This window comes from Condylostylus longicornis, unplaced genomic scaffold (genome assembly GCF_029603195.1).
Source record: "Condylostylus longicornis isolate FDR11 unplaced genomic scaffold, ASM2960319v2 ptg000048l, whole genome shotgun sequence".
NCBI lineage: Eukaryota > Metazoa > Arthropoda > Insecta > Diptera > Dolichopodidae > Condylostylus > Condylostylus longicornis.
In genome coordinates this window covers 5,367,700-5,390,707 of record NW_026578017.1, presented here as the reverse complement: position 1 = coordinate 5,390,707, position 23,008 = coordinate 5,367,700, and the positions used below count along the sequence as shown (strand labels likewise).

The following is a 23,008-nucleotide window of genomic DNA, read 5'->3' as shown; positions in this document are numbered from 1 at the left end:
TATTAAATTCTTTCACACTCACTTTACTATCAAAACAAGAAAATTCATTTCAACTTTTTTTTAATTTCAGATGGTGCGTTGCTTGATCTTTTGTGTACATGCATTTTGGGACGATTAGAACATTTCTTTTAGTACAGAATTATATTCGGAACGTAAGTATTCTATTAAGATGAATAAATAACTTTAAAAATACATGTTTCATTAATAAATAAAAAAAATAGAAACTACATGTGAGCCAAGAATTTGAAGAAATTTTTCAATTAAGTAAAAATTGCAACAAATTTACCTTGTCTTGGGCTCACAGCTAAAATAAACGCCTGCTCTAAAGAATAGCTTCCTTCTAAAAACATTAGTTTTGCGTTTGAATCGATTTCAAAGTCTCCTAAAATTCCAGAACCAATAAAAAAATTCAAATAAAAATGAATAAAAAACAATTTCTCGATTTTCTGTAGGCTAAGAAGACTTCAAAAGTGCCTACTCTAACTTAGTAAAACCAAACTTAATTCTATGCATCCTCGGATTTCTAGGACACAAAGCTATTCTGGCTAAATTAAAATTCTCAATCCGTATGCATTGCATTACTCTTTTTCCATATTTATTTTTTCTCATTCCTCCTTTATTCTGTATAGAATTGTTCGTTTAAATGGTTAAATGGATTTGCCTACATGCTTATCGTACACAAAATTCTATCCAAGTTGCATTATGCATGAAATGTATTGAATATTCTGGTGCATATGTGTTGTACATTACATGTGGTCTACTTTTGAATCAATATTGAATTACATTGTTTATTTCGCTATTTTATTCTTTTGCACTTATTACGAAAAGCTTAAAGAAAAAACTAAACAAACATAATTTTTTTTGGTCCTTTCATCATTTCAATAGATTCGCGTTTTATAACTGTGAATGAATACCTTTTCATAATCATTTGCAACTGTCAGAGTTCTGTTGAATTTTTGTTTTATTTTTGCTTTTGTCGTTTTGCTTTTTCTAAAGAAAAATTGAATGCAGAAGTCGTTGTTATTTCCTGAAAGCTGTAAATGAATTTACGGTTTTATATTCGTCATTATGATATTTTTCAAGCATTTTGCTTTAATTGCTACCTTATATTTTGTCTCATTAAAATTGTTGTATTCTCTTTATGAATTAAAATGAGAATGAAAAATAACTAGGAATACAAATTTTCATTTCATTCCGTTTCCTTTTGTTTATCGTTCTCACAAAGTAAATAGTGAATAACGTAACATTCTAAGCTACATAATTAAAAAACAAAGTGTGTTATAATTTTAACTCATCACGTTTCTAATGAAATATTTTTTTCGACTGATCATTCTTTCTCTTCTGAAGAGTCGAATGCAAAATTAAGCTTACTAATCTTGTTGTAAAAATTTCAATTCTGCATTATGTCATTTATTATTAATCTCATTCTCTTTTAAGCAAAATCTTTTACTGATTATATTCATATGACATTTGAAAGTCAATTTATCAGCACAAAATGGCGAAGGAATTAACTGCATTAATGAGTTCATCATTGTCACAATCATCAATAAGAGGTGGAACAGATTTCCATGTGTTTCTAACAAGTTTCACTTAGGTTATTTTTGTTACATAAGTTTGGAGAAGAAGAAACCTCCTCTTAAAATTGAAAGATATTCTCTAGAAGTCTAGATAAACGAATAACTTGAAAAATTTCATATCACCTGTAAATTATAATCTCACAAAATTGATTAAAAATATGAGATCGCCTACTCCAATAACAAATAACAGAGGGTCCAAATTACTGCCTTACGAAATGATTTATATAGTTGGATGTAGTGCGGGATACGAACCATCTTCATAATTCATTTTTTAATTTCAATACAATTTTTTGCATTTTGTGTGTGTGTTCGGTGTGAGAAATATACTGCGACATTTCCACAAGTGAAAATTCGTCAGTTTTGACTCAAATTGTTCAGTTTTTACTTTTATTCAGCAGACAATATGACTTTTGAAAATTCTTGTTATTTTTACTTTTTTGACTAAAAACATTTTAAGTTTTCTCTAATATTGTAAAGAGGATGAATTATACGAGTATGTTATTTAAATACGCCTTCGACCAAGGTTGACAAAACAAGGCATAAACATCCTTCTTCAAATGATATTTTTGCTTTTACTTAAAAAAAATCCTCTTCATTGTTTAAACGAAGTTCAATGTTTAAAAGGAATACAACTAACATACATACGAGTATATGCTAGTTTTATTTTCTTTTAATTAAATTTTGGAAAATAAAAGGAAAATTATAAAAAATGTGCATATGCTCTTGTTTCATAAAAGTAAGTAAAAGAAAAAGGATCAATAAAGGGAATAGCATTTCTGAAATTTTAAATCTTAACTGAAATGCGTTTTTTGAGCAAAAAAACAGGATGGTCTATATACAGGATGGTCTAGAACTGGTGTTAGGAAAAAAATTGTTCATGTGGCGGGGAGGAGAGAGGAAACTGAAATTTTCTTTTTAGCAAATCTGATTGAAGAAACTCTGTCTGACAAATATACAACAGCTTTGAAGCTGTTGAAGTTTGAGTAATGTATTACTGGCGACTCCTTCTATATTCCAACTCCATATAGAGGTGATTGGGGGAGAGGGTGAGGTACTTTTTTGACTTAGTTTGATTTATCTTTTTTTTCCTAAAAGCTGTTTTACGAAAATCAATATTATTTATCGAAACATTAATCAAAAATTAATGTTATTTCAAGTATTAACAAAAGCCCTTATTCTTGTTTCATAATGACTTTAATTCCTGACTTTAATCCCGGGCATCCGTTATTCTCAATGTAAATATACTGATAATAATTTTTTTCCAGAGTGTATTCAAAGGCACGTTGGTGAAAATAAATATGAAGTCTTTATTTAATTATTTTTCTTTACTAAATTTTGTACAATTGTTTTTTGAAATAATTTGACTCTGGTTGAGTATTAAGTAAATTTCAAATTCAAAGAAATTTTTACTTGATATTCTTTTTTGATTTTAAATTTAGATTTTCCAACGACAACAACTTTTAGTCGAATACGCAATTCTCATATTTTTTAATGCTGCTTTGTTTTTCAATATTGGTTTTTCCATGCAATCACTTACTCACAACAATAAGAACTCTACTAACCTAATACAAAAATTTAGGAAAGTACATTATTTAGCAAAATTATTCAAAGATTTATAATTAAGTTTAATTGGATCTTCCTCTATATACGTTTGCAACAGTTTTATTATACAGAATAAACCACTTTTAATATAAAAAATTTCATAGAGAATTTTGCATTTGAAATTTGTGCAGTCTTCGGCCTCATTACAGCTCAACAGGTTTCTTCGATTTTCTTTTAGAAATTAGGTATACAATTAAACATTAGGCTTGTTTCTAAACTATAGGTTTTCCTCAAAATTAGGTTTTCATAACGCTAATTGTAATGGCACATTTGCGAACTCAAAAGGACTTTATTTTAGAGTTTTATACAATACCTTATAAGAATAGAAAAGAGTTTAGAACAAGAATTTAATATTAAATGATATGGTCCTACGGCTACATTACGTCTTCTTTTAAAATAACAAGAAAACACGGGAATTAACTTATACATTGTTGCTGATATAATTTAATGCTTTTAGCAAAGTAATAGAAAAAAATATTTTTTAAGGCAGAAATTCGTTGCACTTTAAATGCTTTTACAGTAAGAGTGTAAGCATTAAGTTTTATGTAAAAGTATAACTTGAGAACATCTTATCGTGTTCTTCAAAACTGTTTTATTTCAATAAACAAAGTGCACAAAGTGAGGAAGTTTGTTGCACCAATAAGAGTCAAAACAAAAATTTTAAGCATCAGAAAAAAAATAAGAAAAAAAAACACAGGATATTTGAAAATACACCAAACATACATTTTTCTATTTGAGTATACACTTACGATTGTAATTTTAACCCTTTTAGGGTTTCTTTATTTTGTAAGTTAATATTCTGCTTTACTCCTTATTCTCGCAAAAAAAGAAAGAAATCCATTTCAAAATTTTATTTTATTTTGCAACATTGATACATTTTTTAGATATTCAAACGTAATTAAGATAAACGCAATAACAAATTCGGGCTCAAAAATCATTTTTGAAAACAGTTTTGAATTAAAACGTTCGAGCCGAAAGATACAAAATGAAACTTTCAGAAAAACTAAAATTTTTTCAATTAGAAAAACTATCCGGATTAAGTGTGAACATGTGATAATGGTTTTGTGAAGTATGGAAAACAAATTTTTTGGAAAGCTACTTAAATAATGTAAAATGCAAATGTCGCAATTCACGAAACTAAAAATTGAAAGACTGATCATATAGTATACGAAAAGAGAGTTTGGCAAGCTTTTATACTAAAACTTTCGTACTTGAAAGGTGACTTCTTGGACAACAAGACCTCTGAAAACAATTTTTTTTTTCTACTAGATGAAAAAATCTCGAAAGACGAAGAAGGGAGGGGCTACCTGCCTTTTTCCTCCGACGGTGGGGGACTGTGACTACTACCCCAAAAAATCACCTAAACTCTAAACGGAACCCTACAGGAATTAAATACCTTAAATAAGGAAATTGGTATTTTGTGTTAAATCGAAAGGTCTTGTTCGTTAAGGTCTTTCTGTAATAACGCCATTGTCTAGCAGTTGAACTGCTTCCACATTTACATGTTGTTCTAGTCGAGCCCTATGCTTTATAGCACAACTCCTAATTTCATCTACATCCAAAGAAACCCCTAACTCCCTGTGGATGTCACCGTTACGTACACACCATGTCACATTTACGATGCCCCGTAGAACTTTATTCTGGAAGGTTTGAATTTTTTTAATGTGAGTCTTCTTGACATTGGTTTAATGATTTGGCTATAAATCAATATTTTATTATCAATTGCCAAATTGGACTTGCGACCTAGGGACCAATAATTTTCTTTATATTTATTTTCCAATTCTATGTGTTTCTTCTTTATATGCTCTTTCAACCTTAGCTTAATATCTAAAGTCATTCCTAGGTATTTTGCTGAGTTATGGATTGCTACGTTCGTTCGATTTAAGTTAATTTATGGTGGATTCACTATTTTCCGATTCGTGAAGTTTTTGTGAACCGATTTTGCTTCATTCAACCTTGTTTTCCAATCCCTATTCCACTGGCTTATTTTGTTACTTGCCTCCTGTATTTTTTGTCGAATCGTCAACGTTTGATGTTACTGCCAATATGAAATTTCAATATCGGACTAATTTTATCTTTGTGATTTTTAAAGATGCAACAACATCCTATCAAAAAACTTGCAGATTTTTAGATATTGAATAAAATTTAAAAAAAGTTATGCGTGATACTGGGCTTAAAATTTTTTTTATGTTTTTCAAAAGTTTTTTAAACGGAAGCTTTTTTAATATGTCACGAAGCATCTGAAAATGACAATTAATTGACAAATAGAGCTATTTACAATACTTTTCAAAAAATCCGATCAGTGCTTCTGGTAAAATACAATCAAATCGTAAGGAAGCTTTTAGCTTTCGAAGGACATAAATGAGTTCGAATATTACAAATATTTAAAAAATTTCAATTAAAATTGTGATAATAAAAATTCAATAGGGCCAAACATTGCATTAACAATTAATATTATTAAAAAATATTTTTAAAATAACAAAATTATATCTATGAGTAGGATAACACACTACATTTCTTTTTAGAACTTCGTAAAATATTAATGGGAGCACATTAAATGTGTATGGAATATGTGAATAACTTTATTCTATTGTTTGAGTATTCAATTTTAATTAAAAAAAAATATTTTTATACGAGCAATACACACATGTTTTTTTTAAATAAAAATAATTGAATATTTGATATGAGAATAAGGAAGGAAATATAAAAATAATCTAACAGAAACTGTTTTTGGAGTACCTACATCTTTCTATGTATGTATATCTATATAGAGATTAAGTTTTATGTACACAAACTATAATACAACAGCATTATTTTAAACCATTTTAATTTTTAATGAATTTCAGTGAATGCAAAAATAAAATAACTGGTTAAATTACAAATTTGAGAAATAAGAGGTTTCAGTGTGATGGTCACAAAATATTTGAAATCAACACACTATGACAGAACTTTTAACATTTTTTCATTTAAATTTAATTTAAATTTTCATTTAATAATCTGACACACTTGAAGTGAATAAAAACGTATTCATTTACTCTTCAAAAACTGGCCTACTGCTGGGTGGAAGTGCTTAGGGTGCCGCCAACTCTTTCTAACTGACTAGTTAACTATTCTTAACCAGCTTTATTGGCTTTTTTTTATTTAAGTTTTTTTTTTACTAAATTTGGCAGTAGTTTTTGTTGAATAAATAGAGATTTGATTGAAGCAATCAAAGAAACTAAGGGAGACCTATATTTTGTCATATAAAAAAACTAAGGTAAAGAATTAATGCTTCACTTCATCAGTTCAATACTTTGAGGCCGCTCATTTCATTTTAAAATCTTGCAGTAGATCTTATTTTCACTAAACTTTATTTGTTTCTTTTATGGCATTTTGTAAATTTGATTTTGTATTTTGATGCCAATTCGCCAATTTTTCCAATTTTCTACAATTTTATGAAGAAAAAATTCAGAACTGTGGATAGATATATGAATATATACAATTTCGAGTCATACGCCTCATTATGCAAAAGAAATCGAAATAAATTATTTTTATTTACAAGGAATTCAAAATTTCGTTATTTCACAAATTAGAAAATTTTCTCAATAAAGAAGAATGAAACATTGAACCGAGAAAATTGAGAAAATTCGGAAGAATTTATCTTTATTGTGAGAAAACCCGATTCAAAATAAGGACTCTGGTTTGATAGTGACTAAGAAAGGTGACTAAAAATGAATATCTGCCCCAAATATTTACACTTCAAACTTACTTTTTTTCACATTTCCACATCAACCATTATTTACTGGATAATGTGCGTCTATCAACGTAATTTTGCATGGAGTACAATTAAACATTAAAAATCACACATGTCTGACATGAGCGTAACTTAACGTAAGTCGTATTTACATATTTGAAGAAATTTTCTTATAAGAAAATCCACATTACTAACATATGAACCTACTTCATTTCCAATCTAATTACACTGAATTTCAGTGTTGTACACTCGTTCTATATTTGAGTTTTACTTAATCTTAACAAAATAATTTCTATTTTAAGAAATTTTATACACATATTAAATATATTTAATTAACATTGTGAATTAATTTAATATGTATGTTTAGTATATATAAGTTTAAATTCATTGTAATGCAAAACTCTCCCAAATGATTAAAGTTTAATTAAATGGTGGAAAAGTGATTATATTTGAAAGTGCTATTATTACTTCAAAAAACAAAACAGACCAAAATTTGAAAATTTAATTAAGAATTTAGAATTGCTTGGTCGTTAATATGAAAAACTTCGTTTTTTTTTTGTTGTTGTTGTGACGTATATAAATATAACCTCATAATTTTGTCTAATTAAAAGTTTGACTGTGTGGAAGTTTGTACTGTGGAGATTTTATGTATATTGTACAAATTTTTGAAGGTATAATCGAAACTCTAAAACCACATAATGTTAAAAGTTTCAGTAAAGCAACACTAAAATGGCACGATATTGAAATTATTTGTTATATTTTCTGAGTGAATTTTAACAAAATTGTTACGACTGCAAAAAATAAAATTAGAAACCAACAAATTTTTTTTATTGGAAATATAGATACACTTATACACAGTTCCCAAAATCTATTGGCAGAGTATGCGCCTGTTAACTCGTTTTCGGCTCCATGATATTCGTTCAGCCTTGTAATTTTATTATAGTCACAGTCGAATTTAACCACAGTCGAATTTCTTCAAATGGAGAACCGTGGAAGAGATCATGAAACGCTCTCCAAGTTTTGCTTTTTTCCATAATAGACCCTGCAAGGCTCCAAATCCCAAAAAAATTTGAAGGAGGGCCTGCAAAACTTAATTAAAACATAGTCATGCGGCATACCATCGAATCACGCTGTTTTGAAAATTTCTACAACTTTTGTTCGGCAAAATTTTTGGAAATTAGTTGTGCAAACCTAAATTTGGATCTAACGTTATATGGTTGTCAAATTTGGATAATAATTTTTAAAGGAGTACATTTCCCTTGAACAAGAAATGAACCCCGTTATTTGTGTACATACATATTAAGTATATATGTTACATTATTGTCTTAAAAATTAAATTAGTTTTTTTAGATCAGGTCATCGTTTTATTTGACTCATATAAATTGCAATGTAGTTTAATTTGAATCCAACTTGATTAGTTTGATTTGATAAGCTTTTGCTCATTCCATATTAACACCTTACAAAGTTGCTATAATAAGATATTTAGGCAACATTCCTGGTTATTACATAACTAGGTTAGTATAACTAGGGCAGTGTTTAGACAGTACTTTTGGATGTTTTATGCTTGTACTTCACGTCTGTATTATTAGTTTATAATTTTGTAATGTTCCCAGGTTTTTTTTGTTAATATAAAATCTTAAACTATATTTGAACACATAAAATATTTAAAACATTTTTGTCATTGTGAAAATTCCAACTAATTTCTGAAATTATAACCGAATGTTCATACTTACATCTGATTGTCCCTATAAAATACAATTATGCGTTTTTTCTTATCAAAAGTCTTAAAGTACTTACGTATACATAAATTACTCTTAAAAGTAGGAACATGAAGATGTTATTAAAGAGTACTTATGCATAACTCATTTAGGCACTTAAAAATATGCAGTCATCGTTAGAATTATTCATAACACTTGAAATTTTAATTTTATCAAATTTTTCAATTATCACCTAAATATGCAAATATTGTTAATTTTTATCTTTAAGACATCACAATTTATTCCAAATTTCTATTAAGTAACCATTTCAGAGATTTTTATCTTATGTATTCATGTATATACATATGTAAATGTATATATTCAATTACAGCATAATACTTAAGGATTTTATAAAGCCTCTTTTATTATATAATTTCCATTTTGGATAAGTAAATTTTGTACTTAAGAGTTGAATGTACCCTCTGTTGTAACATATACATATATATATAAGGGGTGTGCATATACACGCATATTCTATGAATTTATATTTATACATGATAAAATGTATTATTATGCATATGTAAACTACATATTCACAATGTATGTATCATATGTAGAATTATAAGAGCAAGAACTTCTAAGTTCTTAAAATATATGAAACGTATTTTTTCTTCGCCAAAGACATAACAAAAAAATTACTTTCAAGTTAAAAATCCTGTTTGCATATACTATTTTATATCCTTTTTCACTCACTTGTACAACACATTAAACATCGAATTTTGTTTCACTTCACTCCTTTTCAATTTTATCTGGGTATATTTTCATTATTTATAAGATGTTTCCTTTCTTGTTCGAATATTTTTGTTGTTATTTTATAATTTTTCGTCATCATCTTTATTATCATCTTCAACTTAACAAAATTGGGTTAATCCCCTTACTGTGCACAAAAAAAGCATATCTTAAAAATAAATAAAAAAAAATATATATTTGCGTTAATTTTGCAGAGTACGAGTGCTCCTGCAAATATGGAAAGAGAACAGATGTGTAGAAGTAACTTTTCTCTCTTCTCGTCTCTTATTTTATTGTTTATAAGTTGACGTTGCATACTTTACTTACTGAAAATGTATCTATCACAAGAGTAAAGTCATCCCCATAAAAATAAAAGAAAATGATAATCTCATGAGAGAGCACATTATCCTAATTGAATCCTAAAAACAATAAAAAGTAAAACAAAAATAATAGTATGGAAAAAAACTTAATACTTACCAACTAAAGGGGTGATTTTAGAATGAAGATTAACAAAGTTTTCTTGCCAATGCGTAACGCAGGTAATATATAAAACGAGGTTTTTTCACCTCATGTAATGGACTAACATTGAATTTTAATCCGTTAATATTTGTTCGAAAGTTGAAATTTAATTACCCATTTTAAAATCAATAAGGCAAATGTAATTTATTTGAAGGAAGCCCTCTGCCGTTTGAGTATAATGTATATCATTAGTTGTCTTTCAGACAAGTATATATTATATGTATGTATATGTTTTTTGTACTAATAAAGTCGATTGAAGGTCAAAAGAAGAACTGAAAAACGACAAGATATTCGTATTAGTTATTTGTGACTACTGAAATATAAGCTGCAATAATCCTCCTCAAAAGGAAGGATTAAGATTCTGTTTTAAACTACAGAAAGAAACTATAAGACATCCAGATACGTATTCAAAAAATTGGAAGTCGTAAGTACATTATTAACATACTTGTATAACATTCTAATAGATTTATTTGTATAAGTGTTGCGAAATAATTGGAGATAGCAGTAAATATTTGCAACTAAAGCAAGCAGCACCTTTAAAGTGTTCTTCTTCTCTTTGTAACCATTTTTGCCTAAAATGTTTATTACATCACAATATGTTACTAATGGCATTACGTTACATATAGCCAAATATCTGGATCCACAAAAAATTTGTTGTTTAGAATAATCGTAATAAAAAATTTCATGGAAATCGGCTCCGCCAAAACTGAGAAATACACAATAACAGGCAGACAAATCGACGAAAAATCTCAAAAGGCCCAAAGCTAAGAATAGGCTCATTTAATTGTGTTTCTTTATAAATTTATCATTATGACGAAGTTTTTTTTATTACATAATAAGTATTATTTTAATTGCTAATTTGAAATGTATGATCAATTGCCTTATTTAAGAACAGAATCCAAAACACGAATATAAATTGAATAATTTCTCTTCTTTACAGATTGCACGAAGATGTAATTTTGCTTGAAATTGATCAAATTTATTTTTGTTTATGCTTATTAAGAAATCAAATCAATTCAAAGGTTAATTCAACCAATTGTTCAGAATAAAATATTATGTAATAAATAAAAGTACACTGTTTTATGTGAAAACTCCCAAACAGGGCTGAAATATACATACCTTCAAATTATAAAAGATCCTGGACTTCTTGATACAGAATCAATTCTCATAAAAGAACTAGTGTATTACTAAATAAGTCTAAACGTTTTAGTTGATCTGAACCGACTAAATTATACCCTGAACCTTAACAATCTAACCTAATTCCATTAAATTTTTAGAATATATATAAAATGTAATTGGGCATGTATTGCAAAAATTTATGCAGCTAGTTTTATTAGCTTTTGCAATATTTAAAAAAATCTCTTTGAGTTGTATGGCAGCTGTCCGAACCCGTTGATAGAATTAGTCCAATTACATTAGGCGAATATCTCTAAATCAGCGCAGAGTTTTACGCTGACCAAAAGTATATATGCATGCCCAAACAGCAGACAACTCCTGCAAGTGGTTACAAACTCCGGACCAAAGTTAGTATAAAAAATAATAAAAGCGAAGCACTTTCTTTCAAATTTAATATTTAGACCCCGAACTACTTGTATTTGAGGGGTAACCGTTTATTATATGAAAGCGTTTCCAAAATTTTTACAAATTGAAATTTAGATTTTCAATTAATATTTAGGGAAATTTTAGGGAAAAATTGGTCTCAAATTTAGGTTAGAAATTTTAAAAATCTGAATTTTTTGGAAAAAAAATTTTATGTCCTTTATTTACATGTAATTTCTCTCTTCATAACTATGTAATGTCATGGTAATGAATTGAAAGTAAGAAATTGATAAATAAAATAAATTGACATTTAACTTGGGAAGTAATTTTGCTCAAAAATTCTAATTTAACCAAGATATATGAATTCATAAAACTGGTTCATGAATTCTTCATGAATATCCATTTCAACTCACTGAAAACTTCAGTTAGTTGAAATGGATATCAATTAGGGTTCTTAAAATTCCTTTGTTATATGTTTTCAATTTAGGAGCAACAAATCATTTTAAATCAACAAGTTATAAATTTTCGCCTTTGTTTATTTAACAATAAATCCTTTAAAATTTTAAACAAAACTGTGTTATAGTTCCATTATGTAAATTGTACAATATCATTCATGTTTTTACTTAACTGTTATCCCTAAGTATACTGTCAGTTTACTAGATTTATTGTTACGTCAAGAGTCATTATAATGACTTGTTGATGCTGTTATAATATAGAAAATACAAAACCAATTGACGAAAAGCAAAGCATGTCAATGAAAAGAAAGAAAAGACAATTGATGTATAATTTGATGAAATCAAGTAGTAGGTACATTCATTTTTATTTTTTCAAAAGATTTTAATCAAAAATTTAAAGAAATTAAGTATACACATAAGCTTTTCATACCACGAATTGAAAAAGAAACTAGTTTTTCTAATAATTGCCGACTAATTTTTCATTCAAAACATTTTGGCTTTTTCATACATACTTAGATCTCATCGTACTTGCACGAAACTGCTAAGAAAACACAAAATTTTTTATTGTACGCACTTTTTCATTTTTGCTTTTCAATATTCTCATCTGTGTTCGAAAACAACTTTAGAGCTTCGTTTTCTTTCAAATCCTATCTGTTCAATATGATCCTGAACATAAAATTAACAAAATCAAAACGTTATTCTCCACCCCTACTTTAGAAGAAATTTTGCAGATGAAAAACAAGAACTTTTTGTTTTTGATTAGAGACAAACTGCTATTTTTCGACTGTATCTGTAATTTTTGTTAACTAAATCATTAAGCTTCCAATTTTTACTAAATTCGGTGCATGGTAAACATTTAATTGAATTGGTACCTAAAATGAATCCAAACAGAACCTAAAATCTAAACCTAGAATCTATATAGAATAAGCAAAATGAATGAAAGTCCATTCTTATGTTTAATCACAGTAATTCAAATATTATGATCGCAAAATAAATAATCATATCTCAATTTAATAGATTTACGCTTTTTCCGCTTCTTTGTATTTTTACACAATATATTTCGTACGTACTTCAATATCATACGTACTTTAATTTTCTCTAAAAAAATTATCTAGAGAGTTATTATTTGCTTCACTCTGCCGTGCAAATTGAGCCATGCCAAAATGCCTCTTAAACTTAACCATCACCTAACATTAGGTAATAAACCGTCATTTAGATACTAAAAAATTAATAGTTTATTTTGTTAGAAAAAAATATTTTGCCACATCCATCAACTCTCAACTTATTAACTCTTTGTAAAGTTAAATTTGTGGCACCTTATACATATTTGCGAAAGTTCAAGCTTTTCCAATTTACTAAAAATTCAAAAAACTAACAGTAAATGCCATGACATAAAAAAATATAGTTTTTTATCTTAGTTCTCGCCACTAACCCTTGAATTTTACCATTATGTTAACGTCTTTTTCAATCTTTTTGTATCATCCTTAATGTATGCAATCATTTAAAAAATTTTGTATATAAATTAAAGTAATTTCAATAATGTAGTACATAACTAGATTGTTTTTAAAAGTAGTATTTTCATTTTTTTATGGGGAAGAATAGCTTTACAAATCATTGGTTCGCCCCAACTTTAATTTCTTCCGTATTAATATTAAGCATATTAACTTGACACAAAATATTTTTATAAAATTGCAACATTTCAGTTTAAAATGTTTTGTTTTGTGACCACAGAATTAATTATTTCCATATTATATTATTTGTTTACTTAACAATGTTTAGCTATGCAATTTTGTATAAAGAAGGGTATGATGACTATTTTTCTTTTCTATTTATTTTGTCACATAAATAATGTTTTTCGTAGACCTTATGTTCCCATATTGTACCCATGGTAGCTGTAAAATTTCCTTCAATAGTATATAAAAAATTTGTAAAATATTAATCCTAATTTAACAAAATTTGGTAATTTTCTCTATAAATAAAAAAACTTTTGGAATGACCTAAAATTTTTTCTTTTAAAGTATATACATACACACGCACATATATTTATATAAAAAATTTTGATAAAGATTATAAAAAAAATGATATTAATAAAAACAATATAGTCCTGTCCTCTTTCTAGAATTAAAAAAACTTCATTTGAACTATTTATAGAAATTTAATACTTAATCTCTTTAGAATCCTTTAGTGAAATTTTGTATTCATTTCGTAATGAAAACTAAAACTCATAATTTCTTGACCCTAAAAGGAACAAGTATGCATTTATATAATGAAATACTTATAATTTTCTTGTTTCCGCTACAAGAATTTTAATAAAAATAGAAAGAGACAGAATATTGAAGTTTATCATTATTGTTTGGTTCCTTTTTTATGCTTTCTTTCTTGAATTTTTTTTTGAATGGGTTTCTTAAAATGGTAGGTAAATAAATAGTAAACCGGTACATTTATATTTAATACGTACATTAAAAAGGTTCTTTCTAATTACCAAATTTTAACTCTATTTTAGTTTTTAACTAGTTTTGTAGATGGCAACTTGGAGTTTGGGTTTTGTCAAATCGATTTATTTTAGTTTGCAACTTCAACTTGAACTTGACCAGACTAAAATCCGAATAACTTTTAACACAATATGCAATCCAACGTGTTTTGCACGATTTGTGGACATTGCCTTAGAAAAGAACTTGACGTATATGACAATATGAAATGAAACGACGTAGTCGTCAAATCATTTACGTATGACAAATTACATAAATGTAAAACTATTAAATAAATGTAAAGTCCTTGAAAAAATTTATATCTAATTTTATCTAAATAATTTCAGGAACCGCTTCTCTAAGCATTATTTCCAAAAATGAGACGAAACTATCGGTTTCCAAAAGTTAGATTTCGTTTTATTTTATGAGAACTTTAGGTCCCTCATAGCATTTGCTACAAACATTATTTTCAAGGCAATTTTGAAACTTTATTTATTGTTCGATTAACAAACGTTATTCCAACACGATCTTTTTAATAGAAGCATTGTTTATAAAAAAAGGGTTTACCAATTTCTATAACAACACGTCGAATAATTAAAACAATCAAGTTCTAAAGTGTACAAAATTCAGGCGTTCTGGTACTTAAAATAGATATAGGAAAAAATTAAAAACAAGGAAAAAATTTTAAAAATGCATTGACTAAATTCTAAAATATTTTTTTTTATTTTGTTTACAAAAATATTAATTTTCACCCAAGAAATAAAAATATTTTGTAATATACACCTATATGCACAAATATATATATGTACATACATATATATATATGTACATTTTAAATAAATAAAAATTAAATATGTATGTGTGTATGTATGTAAAAATCTCTTTTTATAATATTAAGACCATTTTGCATTTATTTTTATTTAGACTTATGCATATACATATACACATTCTTATATACCCTTATAATATACCCCTTATATATATTCGGAATCTGCAACTGTTGTACAGGGTGTTTTCAATATAAATTTCAGTGTTATAAGGATTAAACAGTTTGAGAATACTTAAAAGTTAGTTAAAATATATTTTGTTATATTCACACGTGGCTTTTTCTTTTTGTAGGACATATCTAATTAGGAGAAAGTTTGGTTTAATATAGGTGTCGAATCCAGGGAGAATTGTATGGGTTCAACTATCCATGAACTTTATTCTCTTCGGCATAATAATGGAATTAACCGAATCATGAAATTTCCCGTCCAAAGGACAAGAGTTTTTTCCAGCTTCATGCGAAAATCTTGTACTCGCGGAGTTGAAATTAAAGCAAAAGCAGCTTTGTTACCTTATAAACTTTTGATAAGCAAAATTGGCATCAATAATATTTAATTTAAAATTTTTTTAATGTATACACACAAATGCAGTAAAACTTCTTCAAATTCAGACTAAAAAGTCTACAAACAAAATTAAAAACTATTAAAAAAATATTTTAGTGTTTTAACACTGTTGAAATTTTCACAAAAATTTTAGCCATTTAAATTACAAGCACGTGTCTGGGCTATAGATAAAAGGAACGAAAACACTTCCACTTAATACAAAAACTTACAAAACCAATTCAAAGAATCTATATTCACAAACATCCTGTAATTAAACATTTTTTTTTCTACAAAATTTTTAATAAACTTTTTTGATACTTATATACACACTGCATAAAGTGATAAGTACAATAATTTTAGGTTAATACGAAAAAATAAAAGAAAACTGACCTACATACGCTATAGCCACTTATCATACTTACAGTCCTCAGTTGTATATATACAATTATTTAACATGTAAATAATATATTTCATAAAGGGGGTCTCTTTTATGAACTTATTTTTACATTATTATTAATTTAGAGCCACATTCAAATACATATTTAGCTCAGTGTTTTGTTTTGTCTTTTCTAAATTTTTGTTTTGATAAAATATGAATAATGACGAAAATAAGAAATTTGTCGAAAAAATGAAATATTTCTTTATTACCAAGTGCATCTGTAGAAATGATAATTTTTTAGGGAAAATAATATGTTTCATGTACAAGTTCTGGTGTCAAAAGAATATTAAAAGGCATAATTTTTCACATACATATAACGTATATAAGAAACTAGAAATATACAACGCTGATAATGTTTTCAATTGATTTTAAAGTAAAATTTTAATTTGGCAGTCTACTATTTCCACCAAATTCTGATTAGGCATTTAAATATTGAAAAAATTGTGGAATAAAATTTTGAAATACATAAATTAATATCTGATATATATTTTAATATGCTTCTCGCTCTCTAAATAATTTTTGGAAATATTATACGTAAATTACTTGCATAAGTGTAATTTTTAAAAAAATCCATACTTTTCGATAGAAAACCTAGTGACAGTCGATAATCAATTCTAGGTTAAGTTAGGTTAGGTCGACTCCGCTACCGCAAGGTACACATAGGCCAGTAAGGCCCGTTGTGATACCGCGGGGTCCACAAAATCCCCCTTCCTCACGAGAACCAGTTCGAGCTTTTCAGAAACCGGCTAAGGCTCCTAGCATTTACATTTGTCAGATCCGTAGTCCGCAAAAAGAAAAATTACATTTGTCAGATCCGTAGTCCGCAAAAAGAAAAATTACCCAAGGAATCTCCGCCTCCTTCCAGACAAAGCCGGACATGAGCAAAGGAGGTTGGCCATCGTCTTCTGGCGTGTTCGTCAATAAGACAATCCCTTATGACCCCCATCATAGATCCAATGTCTTTTATTCTAACTAACGTTGCATTCTACGATAACGAAAATCTTTTCTTGTACCATTTTGGGCTAACCGCATAAGTTATTTGGCTCTTAATATGTAGGTAACTATTTTTTTGAAACCTTTTATAATTTTGTTATGAATTAAAGGTGTTTCCTGTGCATTAACATTTGTAAAAATTTTAGCTAAAATAATACTAAAAATATATTTTTTGCTTTTGTTACAGAAAATATGAAGATCAATGCAAAAATGGCTACTCCGATTGAGGAAAAAGTGGACCAAAATTTGAAGGTAAATTAAAAATAATTAAATGGTATTTTGTTTTGTACACAAACTAACATATTGGTGCTGTGTTAAATTCAAACTTATTTTTTTATGTATTGCTGATACTGTCTAGAATCTAGATGTATAATCCTTTTTTGCTAGAAACTTGTCAAATTTTTCTCTTCCCATACGAGTAATGCATCTTTATTTGTTGATTATATTTGTATAACAACTAAAATGAAAATTATTATCTTTGTAATTGGCGGAAGTAATGAACCGCCATAGTAAAATTTCAAAAATTACATCTATAAAACTTGAGGTCCTACCGACTGAAGTAATTTCTTCATTAATATCTCGTTTCATATAATTTTTCTGCTGAACGTTTAAAAGATTTGAAAACGAATAGATAAATTAACGGGCACAATGAATAATAAAAAAAATGCTTTTCACAGATTGATGATTAAATTTTCTAAAATAGTTTTATTCGTGTCACAAACGCATGTTAATAAAAATGTCACATTACAAATACTTTCTAATAAAAATTTTATAAATATATATATAAATTGAACGGTATAAAAAGATTAGAGTAAACACTCAGAAAACAGAGACACTAACATTTTAACTGAGAACTGAATAAAATACACGCAGAATAACTAAAGTATATATATACAATGGAAGAGCAATCGTTTAGTCTTCAACATTCAAATGTTTATGAATGATTAGATAACAAATTATCAACAGAGGAAATTCCTTTTATAACCGCATCACTTAATTTCGATCCAGCAACATTATCTAATTCTTTTTTAAGGACTTCAGCTGCTCTTAATAAATAATCTCGAGCTAATTTTAAATTATAAGCAACCTGTTCTTTAACTTTGCCACTGTCATCACTAGTCGCTTCTTCTCCGTTATTTATTTGTCCGTTTTCATTATTTCCGTTATTTACTGCTGTTGTCGTTAATTTATTCATAATTTCATTTAAATTTTTTAAATCAGCGTTGTCTTTATTATATTCATTATTTTCTTCAATTCCTGGGCTATCATCTCGATTTTGGTCTGTTATGGTACTTCCTATCAATTCTAAAGGTGATGGTGGTGATAGTGACAATGATCTCTCCTTCAACATTCTTTTTGTAAATTCTACTAGAACGTTATGCATTTCAAAAAGTATAATACCAACATAAATCGATAATCTTATTGTAAATGGATCTAGTTTATCGCAAATATTTAATAAATCATTACAAATGTACATTTTTTTCTGCAATAAATCATCCGAAAGTTTATCTAGTGTATAACCAGTTTGTGAACCATATAGTTGAATTAATGAATGCTTTAAATTGAACAAATGATAATGATTTGGATGTAAAAAGTTTGACAGCTTGTCAATTAAAGTTTCGATTTCTTTTATTGTTGGTTTTGACGACAATAAATTTTCCACTTCTTCACCCATTTGTGAAATTAAATAATTAATCTACAATGATAAATAACAGTTAAATAAATCTTAAATAAATAAGTTTTTTATAATGGTGAATGTTTTATGAAAAACTAATTTTGCAATTACAATGCAACCTTAAAACCCCAGTTATCGCGAAATAAAATGTCTAAAAAAAATAATTATGTTTTTAATGAGCTCTTTGAAGCCTTTTTCACTCTCTAATTACTTTGATACCATTACGCTGAAGTGAAGTTGAAATACCACGATTATTATAGAAGATTTTTCTTATACAGTTACAAAACTCTTGGTTGCTTCACCTGTAGCTTCAAGTTTTATTAATTCGTATTAAATATAACAATTTAATTAATACATTTCGTGTAGAACGTCTTAATTTTTTTTTATTTAAGTGTTTTCATTTTTCTCCCCTTCATTGTGGTCTCATATAATCTTTTCTCTTGGAGTCAAGAAATTGAATATTATGTCATAAGGAGTGAATATAATTATAAGGTCGCTTATTCTCCTTATTAATTGTTTATAAGGGAGATTTAACTAAGCCGGTTCTTAAATTAACCAACTTTAAGTTGACAAATCTTCACCTAAAACTTCACTTCGTCTAATATTTGATTATGATAAATCTTTGTATTCATAGATTCAGATTATTTTTTACCATCTGGTTAAATTTTTAAATTTTCTATTACAATTCTACTTTTTATGCCAGATAGTTACTGATAAAATAGAACTATGAAAATTCTATGGGAAAATATGATATAAACCATATGAAAATTTAAATTTTTTATGCAACACTTACCTCATCATATCCAATTTGAACGGGACATTTATTACAATGCCAATTGGATGTTAATGATAGTGGATTTTTTGGTAATTTTATACCATCGCATGTTTTATTTTCATCTCCAACACATTTTAATGCACTAAAATATGTTCCAAATTCAGTTGGATCACAACAGCGCTCACATTTACAATTAAAATGTTTCGTCATTTGTAGATGTTCTTGCCTCATATGTGTACCCCACAACATATTTGAGTACATTATTTTTAAATGTTCTCCCTGTTTTATATCACGGCCAGCAATAACAGATATTTTAAAACCATTTTGGTGATCAAATAGGAAATAACAATTTGGTTGACAGTTGTGCTCCATCATACAAGCAATTGCGAAAATTCCAGATAATTCTAAACCGTTTAATAAATTGATACACATGTAGTTAGTTTCAATTATTCCACATATTTTGTGTAAAATATTTTCATCATATTTTTTTAATATTTGAGTTTGAGACTGTTCCTGCAATTTCTTAAAATTTGATAAAAAATTATCATGCAGAAACGAGACAATTCGTTTTTGAGCATCTCTAATTAAAAGTTTTGAATATAATGAAACAAGTTAAAAAGAATGAATGGTTGCGATATTAAAATTTAATATTATAAATTATACTCACAAATATAATTCAGATCCTAATCGTTCATCTTCATGGCTTTGCATATTCAGAAGGTCTTCCCATTTTTTTGGTTGCTTCCACTGGAGTAGCAAACATTTTAGAACAAATAATGAATCTGCCCGATAATAATCCATTAAAGATTTTAAGCTGTTACTATCAGTTGGTCCTGGACCAAGTGACAATATAGGACACTCTAGACTATGCAATTTTGGGTTGTCCAGGCCAGGACACATAGGTGAACACGACGGCCATTTACACCTGTATTTGCAAAAACATATATGCACATTAAATTTTTTAATGTCTACATTAAAGGTAATTGTGCCGTTCCTATTTTAAGTTCTTAAAGAAAAGCAGAAAGTTTTGAGAACACAATTAAATATTTTTGGTAAAGCAAATTTTTTACTCTTCAATTTTATTCATACTTTCTTTCTTTTAATTTTGTTCACTAGTTTTATTTGATTTTGTCTTTTTTTAAAGATAACACAATGTATGTGGAAAACAATCGATCATTACTATTAATGGATTTTCGTACATTTTTCTTTGACTGAATTAAGTTTGTTCGAACCCTTTCAGAAATTGTTTGTTATTTTATTAATCATGCACCAGCCGTATTTTACTAAAAAAAAATACTTACAAACCTATTTAAACCACAATGTTCAAATCGATAGAACAAGTTTAGTAGTACTTGATTTGATTGATTTGTAAAATAGCAAATTTGTAGAGTAGCACTTTTTCCTTTACCAAATAAATAACAAAACATTTTATGAAATTATATTATGAAAAGTATACTGCATACTTTCGGGGGAAAAAAAAAACAAAAATTTAAAATTTTAACATTCTCTTTCCCAAAAAGTATGCAATATTTTTTTCATAATATAAATAATGCATAGCAATGAAACAAAAGTAGACGAATATTTAAACATTAATTTTATGGTTACGATTCAAACGTTAATTATATGGTTAAAATGCAACCAGGATATTTTCCATTAGCTTTTTACATCGATAAAAAGTTGGAAAGTTTGCAGTTTAGGGTAAGAATTGCCCGAAAATTGAAATTTTACTTGGAAGCATTCCTTTGGAAGGATGGTTGTAAAAATTTTTTTTCACAGAAATAAGTTTCAACCATAGTTCTATTTTTGTACATTGTATTGCTAAATATTTTTCTGAGCCTTGGAGTCAGAGATCATGTGGCGGAATTTGACAACTTCCTTCTTAAATATATTTGCGGGAAATCCGTTATTGCGTAGTGTTTATTTTAAAAGTAAATAAATAAATTTTTTCGAAATTTCATTTACCTTGGGCATGAATGTATACCAATCTTGCAAGGCGAATAACAACCAACACATGGAAATATAGGTATTGTTTCATCACGGTCGCTTATAAACCATTTAGGGCCGACACATATAGGACTCTCAACGAATATAATATTTTTAGCTAAAATATCACGTGTTGCAATTAAAACACGTCCCATGTCTTCTGTTGCTACTATCTTATATGGTTGACAATCAATTTTGTGCTGTTTCCAATGTTTCTTTTGATGTTCAACTGAACAATATTTTGTTGTTCTACACGCAGAGCAAAAACTTTTTGCTTCACAGCCACATAATGCACACTTTCCACTATCATTTTCTGTCATCTTTATTTATTTTTTTTTATAAATTAATATTTACTTGAATTTTTTTTTCTTTCCTATGAATTAAAAAATTATTATCCAAATAAAGAAGAACGATTATTGCAACATCTACATATGTATGTATATAGTCTTATTTTTATCAATTAAATTTCTTTAGGTCTACCATCTGCACAATCTTTCACTTAATTTAAAACTGATTTTCTTGTTTTATTGTGTTTGTAAAGTTGCTTTCCTATATTTTATTATTAATTTATGAAATTTTATTCTAAAAATGTGTTCGTTTCTCTTATGTATTTCTTTTTTTAGAAACAAAATATCTCTTTATGGGAGAATAGCTTCGGAGTAAACAATAATCAAAAAAAAAAAATAATGATCTGCTAAAAAGCGAAAAAATATATGTGTTCCACACGAGAGTGACGTTTTCACTTTATTTTTCTTTTATATGTATATTTAAGCTATTATATTGTAAACTTTTTCGACAGCAACGACTTAAGTAATACTGAACTGAAATCAAATATAAAATTTTGCTTTCGAATAGTAAAAATCAGAGAAAACGAAGAAAGTAAAAGTGAGAGACAACGCAATCATTAATTTTGCTTTTGATGTATTTGGTATTTTTTTTTTTTGTTTTTGTTAGGTCACTTAACACTAATTCAAATGAGAGAAAATATGGTATTGTCGTTCAACTTTCCAAAAAAAGAGTAATTAAATTTCTTGATACAAATATTTTCATAATGTGAAAACATTTTTATGCGGAGAATTTTATATTTTAACGCTTTTGTCCATGTTTTTATTTAGAATATTATTCTAAAGATAATTCCAAAATTAGAGTGTATTTTAATATTTTGACTTGTGGGATTGAACGTATGGGTTTACTATAGGTTAGAATTTTTTACAAAAAAATCATCTCTCTGATTTGCTATGAATTTCTTTTGTTTAATTTTTTCCAGGTATTAATTACTTTTACCGAAATTTCCACTTCCATATTTTTACTAATAGTAGAGTATATTCTCATTATAAACTCAAAAAAATTCATACCAAAAATTCGATAGTACTGTTTTTGAAAGTTTTACCGTTCAT

General features: G+C 27.4%; 2 protein-coding genes across 4 annotated transcripts in view; one reads left to right on the top strand and one right to left on the bottom strand.

Moving 5' to 3' along the window:
* Positions 1 to 23,008, top strand: part of LOC129611260 (gamma-1-syntrophin) — a 108,366-nt gene that overhangs the window by 64,551 nt on the left and 20,807 nt on the right. For all 3 annotated transcript variants that reach the window (XM_055524322.1, XM_055524321.1, XM_055524320.1), the window contains exons 3-4: positions 71 to 152; positions 17,366 to 17,430. In XM_055524322.1, the coding sequence (XP_055380297.1) occupies positions 17,371 to 17,430 (60 nt within the window). In that variant the 5' untranslated portion in view covers positions 71 to 152; positions 17,366 to 17,370. The remainder of the gene's footprint in view (positions 1 to 70; positions 153 to 17,365; positions 17,431 to 23,008) is intronic.
* Positions 17,609 to 22,400, bottom strand: LOC129611259 (uncharacterized). The gene is made up of 4 exons (XM_055524319.1): positions 21,591 to 22,400; positions 20,296 to 20,553; positions 19,647 to 20,208; positions 17,609 to 18,874 (listed from the first exon to the last, which is right to left on the bottom strand). Exons 1-4 carry the CDS (start codon positions 21,929 to 21,931, stop codon positions 18,113 to 18,115), a joined length of 1,923 nt encoding a protein of 640 aa, XP_055380294.1. The 5' UTR covers positions 21,932 to 22,400; the 3' UTR covers positions 17,609 to 18,112.

Coding starts and splice junctions, on each gene's coding strand:
- LOC129611259 (XM_055524319.1), bottom strand. CDS start 21,931: ATGACAGAAAATGATAGTGGAAAGTGTGCATTATGTGGCTGTGAAGCA. Junction 20,554..21,590: donor GGTATACATTCATGCCCAAG/GTAAATGAAATT, acceptor TTGCAAATACAG/GTGTAAATGGCCGTCGTGTT. Junction 20,209..20,295: donor TTAGGATCTGAATTATATTT/GTGAGTATAATT, acceptor ACTTTTAATTAG/AGATGCTCAAAAACGAATTG.